At 29.8% G+C, this 8,535-nt stretch overlaps 1 protein-coding gene across 1 annotated transcript; it reads left to right on the forward strand.

Moving 5' to 3' along the window:
- Nucleotides 1–3,043: 3,043 nt before the first annotated feature.
- LOC114174893 (Haloacid dehalogenase-like hydrolase (HAD) superfamily protein) lies at nt 3,044–6,805 on the forward strand. Its single transcript, XM_028059630.1, has 6 exons — nt 3,044–3,448; nt 3,548–3,654; nt 4,981–5,089; nt 5,193–5,354; nt 5,952–6,125; nt 6,578–6,805. Exons 1-6 carry the CDS (start codon nt 3,221–3,223, stop codon nt 6,605–6,607), a joined length of 810 nt encoding a protein of 269 aa, XP_027915431.1. The 5' UTR covers nt 3,044–3,220; the 3' UTR covers nt 6,608–6,805.
- Nucleotides 6,806–8,535: the final 1,730 nt, after the last annotated feature.

Below are 8,535 nucleotides of genomic sequence, written 5' to 3' on the forward strand. Positions count from 1 at the left end.
AGTTGTGCACGTGGGACCCACTTCTCATGGCACCTCAAATATCGAAGACTCTGAACATTTTGCGATCAAATTCTAGCCCATGAGACACGCTATAATGTGAGAGTCTCTTTCTAATACAACTTATTTTTTATTTTAATGTTTAATATAATATTGTTTTCTTTTTAAAAAAAATCAATACTTAATACAAAATCATTTCAGAAAATAAAAAACAAGAATCATACTATCATTTTTCCTATTTTTTGTGAGGTTTATCTTTGCTTTCATCCATGCATTTGTTCTGACAGCTATAAACTGTTAAAGGTTGTTTTGGTTGGGTTACTAAGTTACTTTCTTAACTCCACATTATTGTTGTTCGCAATGATTGATTATGGGAGTGAGAACTACACTTCATTTGGACAACAATGGCAGATTTTCAGTTATTTGTGGAATGTTGTACTATAGAATGTTAGCTTTCATTAATTTATATATCACCCAAAACAAGAAAACCTTATCTTTCTTATTTGGGTACTTCATCTGTGCATGACAAATAATTGAGCTAAAAGATTTTTTTTAGTGATCGAAATGTTTTGCATTTATGTTGAGTTTGAAATTAAATTATATTTAAATTTAAAACAGATGAGTTTTAATTTTGCACATAAATTTATAAATTATAAATATATTTAATTTTTATTGTTTTATTAAAGGTTACCTATGTTAAATGTTATTTAAATAATAAAAATTAGTGAAAATATATTTATAACACATGAGTTTTATTCTTTTTTTAATTTATTTACTTTAGTTTTCATATCATTAATTTTAAAAAAATGAATAAAATAATTAAATCTAATAAAATGATTATTAAAAAATAAAAATAGTAAAATAATTATTTATATAAATATATAGATAGATTACTTATTCAGTTGTTTAGGTAGTTTATATGAAGTGGTGAAAGTGCAAGTATCTAACCCATGTGCAGGGGACCCAAAGCAACGTAGTATTTATTTGCAGTGAAAAAGTGGGTTGAAGAGGTGCCCATTATGATACGGCAAAACAAGTGGAGAAGGACATATATTTCATTAAATCTAAGAAAGTATGAAGCTCTCATTACTATGGTAAGAATAATGAAATTAGGTTTATATTACTTAATTAACTCTTATTCAAGAGTTGAGTACTTGATATTTTCTGTCGAGATCTAAAAGCTCCAAGTGTTTAAAATCCAAATTGATGAAACAAATAATTTACTTTGAAAAAAATTTGTTTGAAATTTTTTTATAAACAATCATTTTTAATAAGAAAAAATCTTATAAAATTTTATCATTTTACTTTTATAAATTTCATTAAAAAAATTACTCTATTTAGTAAATTTGTCAATTTTGTCAACAAAATATTTATTAAAAAATCATTTTCGTATAGAAAAACATGTTTTACATAATTTATATGATAGAGAAAATGTTTTTGCATAATTTACAGAGAAAAACATATTTTATAATTTAATTTAGAAACAAAATATAAATTTTGATAATAATTTAAAGAGAAAAACATTAACCTTTAAAAATAATTTGATAAGGAGTAAAGTTAAATTTAAAAATTCTAAAATACATGGACAAATTCACTTTTCTTATGTTGAAAAATATAAAATATACTTCATTTCATATAATTGTTTTTATGATATCATCTTTTCTATTTATGAACCATCTTTTTTGTCTACCCCATCATTCTAGAGTCTTATTTTCTTCCCTCCCATTTCCCTTCCACAACTCAGTGGAATCAAGATGCATTGAAAAAATGGTGAAAACCAATAAAACCCGATCTTCTTATTTTAATTTTATTCTGGTTTTATAATTTTTCATGTATTTGTAATTTTATTGTTTTGGATTTGTTACTATGTTATATTTTTTCAGCTCTTTGTCAATTCTTTTTTATTTTAAACTACTTGTTTTCACCGTAATTTGTAAGTTTGTCATCTTATATTAGATTAAATAAGTTTGTACTCTTTTAACCTGGAAGTAAAATTAAAATTTATTTTTATTCAAAATTTTAATATATTTTTATTTTTAAATTTTAAAAAATAACATATGCAGTTTTTTAAACTGAATTACATTACATGTTTACGATGTATTAAACACATTTTATGTTGAAAGTCTTACGTAGTTTAGAATTTTTTTTTATAACATATAAATGAAGTATAAATATGATCTTACAAACTGATTTTGTGAAATTGAATTAGGATTAATATTCTTTTTTAATCTGGTATCAGAGTTAAGATTAAGTTAGAATTAAAATTTATTTCTAATATTTTATGTTAACATTTAAATGTTTTATTCAGTTGAATGACGTTAACTTAATATGTAGACATTTTATTTGAAATTAAAAAAAAATAAAATAAAATAATATGTGATTGTCATTATACAAAATCCATTAATTATTTTAACTAGATTAAAAAAAATTAAATTAAATAAAATTGAGAAATATAAAAATTAAATTAAAAAAAAAATTAGGACCTAACAGGAAAAAAACTGAACAAATTTTAGTATTAATTTTTTTTAAAGAAATAACAAATATTATTTTCAAGGAACAGTTTTTCTAATATGCAACTGGTTTATTCTGTTAACTTCACTCATCACGTCAATTCCATCTGACACTAATAATGCATTCCACTACAAATGTCTAACTGATACTACATCAAATCTGTTTAAGCCACAAGACTCTCACCTAATGTACTCAATAACAAATTGACATGTGTAAAAACTTAAAAGGCTAATTTTGAAATTTAACTATAATGCTAAAATTATTTTTAGAAAATTCATAATCGTGTAAGAAAATGGCCAATAACGATAGTTCATCCCGACATTTTTAACAATTATTAGGGACTAGGAATAATATTTTATCGGTATACATTCATAGATGACTCTCGGAATATTTATGAAGTTTAGGATAATTTTATTTTTTTATGAAGTATGAATAAACTTTGAAATTATTATATAAGCCTTAAAAAAAAAAAAATTATAGTTGTTTAAAAATTTTGGTATCATAAAGTGTGATGTAAACACTCCAATAGAAGGAATTGTTCAACAATTAAAAAAGTGATTGTTAGTATTAATAAGATCAAAGGTTTTATGTTGTTCTCATTTCTCAACAATCTTAGGCAAGAGCCTTTCTTTTCCTTCTTCTGCATCACCACTGAGAAAAGAGCGCATCTTGGTCTCCAATGTGAAGCGAGCTTGAGCTTTACCAAACAAACATGGCTGCAATAGCTGCAAGGATTCTTGGTTCCAATTCGCGGACCGCGCTCCGTCGCTGGTGTCGCTCCTCTTACTCCTCCACCTCCGCAGCGGTGGCGCAAGTGGAGAGCACGGAGGTGAAGGACTACGCCGATTACCGGCGCTCCCTATACGGACAGATCACGCACAAGGCGGTCCTCGTCGATGCTGTTGGCACGCTCGTCCTCCCCTCGCAACCCATGGCTCAGGTACGTCACGTGCTTCGATTTGCGCGCCAAGAGAAACTGAACCTGAAATGGATTTTATATTCGACTTGGAACTGATTCCGGTTTGTGTGCTTTTGGTAGATTTATAGGACGATTGGCGAAAAGTATGGTGTGGAGTATTCGGAGGATGAAATACTGTTCAGGTACAGAAGAGCATATGGGCAGCCTTGGGGAAAATCTCGTCTCAGGTTAGCTTCTTACTTCTACTTTTATTTTTTTACTTTATCGTTCGTGTGAAAAAAAGTTAGATTTTATTACATGGATATGACTTTGGCTGAAATATAATTTTTGTTTGTAAGTTTTAAAAGTTTCGCATTAATTGATTTTGCGAGAAATTGCAGACTAATGTGACCGCAACTGTGGTTGTGATGTGATTGCAGAGGGCAAAAATAATTTGACATTGTGATCAAATTGGTGGTGCTGGATCGTTTTTAAAAATCTTGATGTTGATATTGGTTGTTGCTTTTTGAGTAGGTGTTTATTAATTATCATGATTTGCTTTCACGAGATTGAAAATTTCCTAGTTTGGATCTTTTTGTATATCTACCTTAAAATTCAAAAAGAAAAAGGAAAGATGTTGTTAGCGAATTCATGGCGGTTGATTTTGTCTGGTGGACTAAATTTCTTAATGGGGTCCTTTGTGTGTATAAGTGATTCACTTGCTTGTCTAATGAGTAATTGTACTATTGCAGACGCCGCTGATAAAAATCTCAAGACAACATTACATTAAAATAACTTCAGCGAGGGCTTTGTTGTTATCTTTTAATATTAATATTTTGATGTTTATTGAGTTTTTAAATGATTGGACTTGTAATATGCTAGAGTTGCTCATGTCTGATTTGTTTGATAGTCTTGGAGCCAAGCATCAGTCATTTGCATATAAAGGTTGCCATGGGAATTTCCATTGCTTTTGAGTGAAATGACAAGAACAGTCTTTTGATTGTATGATAGCTTGTTTGTTCGTGACAATAAATATATATAGCTTGTAGTGAATGATCTGTCTTAGTTGCCTGCTTCGTGAAAGTAAAATGATGTAAGCATTTTAATTAGTGATAAATTTCTTAGCACAATATATATGAGCCATATTGTCAAAATCCAATTTCTGATTGCAGATTTATGATTTAGCTAGACAAGCATCATGTGGTTTGTTTTGTATGCAGCTTTAAATATCCATGCTTATATGCCTTTTAACTTTGAAGTTACTGTTGCCATATGCACATTCTTAGTTATTTGTCTCTTAAAATGCTTGAATAATGCCGCTAGCCTTTAGGTTAAGATACTCTGTTTTTTGTAAACAGAATTTGGAATGAAATGCTTTTCCTCCCTTTCTCTGCCTTTGTATCAAAAAGCAGCCAAAGTCTTATATATCCATGCTAGTATATTGACAAGTTTTATGTTGGTCGTGTGACTAAATAAAGAAAAAGCAATCTCTTAGACATAACTATGGAGGAGACACTTTACTTCTTTTCATATTAAGTATAATTAAGATTCGTTGTTTTTATTTTGTATTGCAGATATGTCAATGACGGTAAGCCCTTCTGGCAATACATAGTTAGTTATTCCACCGGCTGTTCAGATCCTCAATACTTTGAAGAACTTTATAACTATTATATGACAGACAAGGTAAGATCATTTATAATGATCACTTTCTGAAATGTATTACGCATTTTCCTTAAAAGTAAATTGGACAGTTTTTGATATTTTTATATGTCTATCATCCATACAGGCGTGGCACCTCAATGATCCCGGAGCAGAAGAAGTTTTTAGAGCTCTTCGAAAATCAGGTGTGAAATTAGCTGTTGTATCAAATTTTGATACTAGGTTGAGACCTCTCCTGCGGGCATTAAATTGTGACACTTGGTTTGATGCGGTAGCAGTGTCAGCTGAGGTAAGCTTATTGTTCTTTTCTTTTTGACCTATGATAGCGGGTCTCTTTATCGCCCTAATATGGTAGCGGGTCTTTTTCTAGCCATAAACTTATCCAATGCGAGTAGAGAGCAACTCAACATGATTCTGGGCTTGAGAATCATGCTGCAAAACTTCACCGTTGAGTCTTACATTACAAGCTAACCTTTTTGAAACAATGAACTTACGCCAGAATGACATTACCTTTAGCTTTGGGGATGATATCAACTTGAGTAAATTTGGTGAAGAATCAAATGTAAATTTGATGGCTAAAATATACTGATAATTATAAATTCTTTAGCAGAAACCATATTTTTTACGGCATGTATTATTGTTGCCTGTACCAACTTTCAGGAATTAGCCATTATCCTTTCACACCTCGAGTCTTGAATTGAAAATATTTTAGATGGTCAAGTTTTTGTATCTCAAATTCGTTTGAGCATCCATGTATTTACATATTGGTTGGTTACATTAGTAATGTATTAATCAGGAGGTTTCAAAATTTTGTAATTTTCCTTTTCTACATGATAATTGGCTTATAAACTTCTCTTGTGGGTGGTTGGTTGTGTTTTTCAACTAGGTTGCGGCCGAAAAACCAAATCCAACTATATTTCTGAAAGCATGTGAACTATTGGATGTAAAACCTGAGGATGCTGTTCATATTGGGGATGATCGCAGAAATGATATATGGGGTGCCAGGGATGCCGGCTGTGATGCTTGGCTTTGGGGAAGCGATGTTCACTCTTTTAAGGAGGTATTTAAAATCTTCTTCTCTTTCTAGTACTGTACAGAAATTCACTGTAGAGTAGTATATGTATATAAGGTGATTATAACTAGGATAGCATAATATATCAGCCCCATCAAGGCACCTCCTTTAGTATTTAAAATCAGTACAAATTTATCTAAAAGTGTTTTAAAGAAAAAAGAAATAAGAAAAAAAAAACTTTTCAGAAAAAAGTTAAAATTTACTTGTGTGTAAATTAAAAAGCTGGCGTTCTATATGAGAAAGAGCTTCGACAAATTAATTCCTTTTTTTTCTCTAAAGTGTTTTAAAGAGAAGTTTGTCCAAACATACATGATCTAACATTGATAATATTTTATGAATGTATCTTCTGATATTTTTAGCCTAATATAGTAATAATATTTATTTTTATTGGTTCATTTTATTTTCATTTTGATATAACTTGAAAAATCTTACTGATGCAGGTAGCTCAGAGGATTGGGGTTCAGGTGTGAAAGGTGATAGCTTTTGACAATAAGTATGATGTTATGCAAGTAGAGTACTTTAGGCTTTTAGCTTTAAGGCCGCAGATGTAAATGTTGTACTCTTCAATGTGTGTGTATGTATGTAGATACATGTATGAAAGAGATGTGAACCTATAAAAACCATTAATCTAAGAGGTTTAGGTTTAGGTAGGAGTTTATATCTTTTAACTGATCTATGTTTTTTTCTAAAAGCTTAAAATCATAAAGAAAATAAATGAAAAATAAAGCGAAAGTAACCGTAGGTTGCAACTTTTTTAAATGACATTTGACAAAATTTCATCCCTAACCCTTAGTTTTCATTCATTCAACGGGAAAGGAGAGGAAGTTTGATAACAAGAAGTTTTTATGGAGGGTAGTGAGATTAAAGGATTAAAAGCTGGGAACAATGCTTAAGATTGAGTAACATAAGTAACTCCATTTCCAAGTGTTAAAATAAGTCTGTTTCTCCCTGCACTTCCACCAATTTCTTTAGCACCCCCAAATTTTACAAAACTACTTAAAATATCCTTTTTAACTTTGACCATCTACACCTCCAAAGATAATAATACCAGAAGTTGATTTCTTATAAGATATTTTAACTTTTGAAAATTGATTTTTGGTGATATATTTTAACTTTCGAAAGTCGACTTACGGTTATATATTTAGACTTCTGGTAATATATTTTGATTTCCGGAAGTTGACTTTCGACAATATATTTTAACTTCTGGAAGTCGACTTCCGTAATATATTTTGACTTCCAAAAGTCGACTTCTGGTAATATATTAATATTCTAATTTTTTATTTTCTTAAAACATATTTTAAAAATAAAATAAATTTTTAATATATATATATATATATATATATATATTTCTCCATTTTTAAAAGTATTTTGTTAAAAAGGTATTGTTTTTAAATTTAATAACGAAAAAAACATATATTTTGACTTTCGGAAGTCGACTTCCAGTAATATATTTTGACTTCCGAAATTTGATTTTCAGTAATATATTTTGAGTTTCGAAAGTCGATTTTGGTAATATATTTTGACTTTCGGAAGTCAACTTCTGGTAATATATTTTGACTTCCGAAATTTGATTTTCAGTAATATATTTTGACTTCCGGAAGTCGACTTCCGGTTATATATATTGACTTTCGGAAGTCGACTTCCAGTAATATATTTTGACTTCCGAAAATCGACTTCTAGTTATATATTTTGACTTCCGAAATTTGATTTTCAGTAATATATTGACTTCCGGAAGTCGACTTCCGGTTATATATATTGACTTTCGGAAGTCGACTTCCAGTAATATATTTTGACTTCCGAAAATCGACTTCTAGTTATATATTTTGACTTCCGAAATTTGATTTTCAGTAATATATTGACTTCCGGAAGTTGACTTCCGGTTATATATATTGACTTTCGGAAGTCGACTTCCAGTAATATATTTTGACTTCCGGAAGTCAACTTCCAGTTATATATTTTGACTTCCGGAAGTCAACTTCTGGTAATGTGAATGTGTTTTGACTTCCGAAAGTCAACTTACGGTAATATATTTTGACTTTCGGAAGTCAATTTCCGGTAATATATTTTGACTTCCGAGAGTCAATTTCTGGTAATATATTTTGACTTTCGAAAGTCGACTTCCGGTTATATATTTTAACTTTTGAAAGTCGACTTTCGGTTATATCTTTTGATTTTCGGAAGTGAACATTTGAAAGTAATTTTGGCGGTGTGATGTGCGTGACTTTACTTAAATGATCAAAGGGTAATTTTAGAATTTAAATTCCTTTTGAAAGTGTAGAAAAAATTTTGGAGGTGCACGAAGAAAGACCCTAAAATAAAATGGACTTGAAGAGGATTATGATGAGGTCCACTTGGGTGGTAGGCCATCTCATTTCAATCTGTAATCACATAAATTTTC

This window comes from Vigna unguiculata, chromosome 1 (assembly GCF_037176805.1).
Source record: "Vigna unguiculata cultivar grain cowpea cultivar isolate G323 ecotype 2 chromosome 1, ASM3717680v1, whole genome shotgun sequence".
In the NCBI taxonomy this organism is placed as follows: Eukaryota; Viridiplantae; Streptophyta; class Magnoliopsida; order Fabales; family Fabaceae; genus Vigna; species Vigna unguiculata.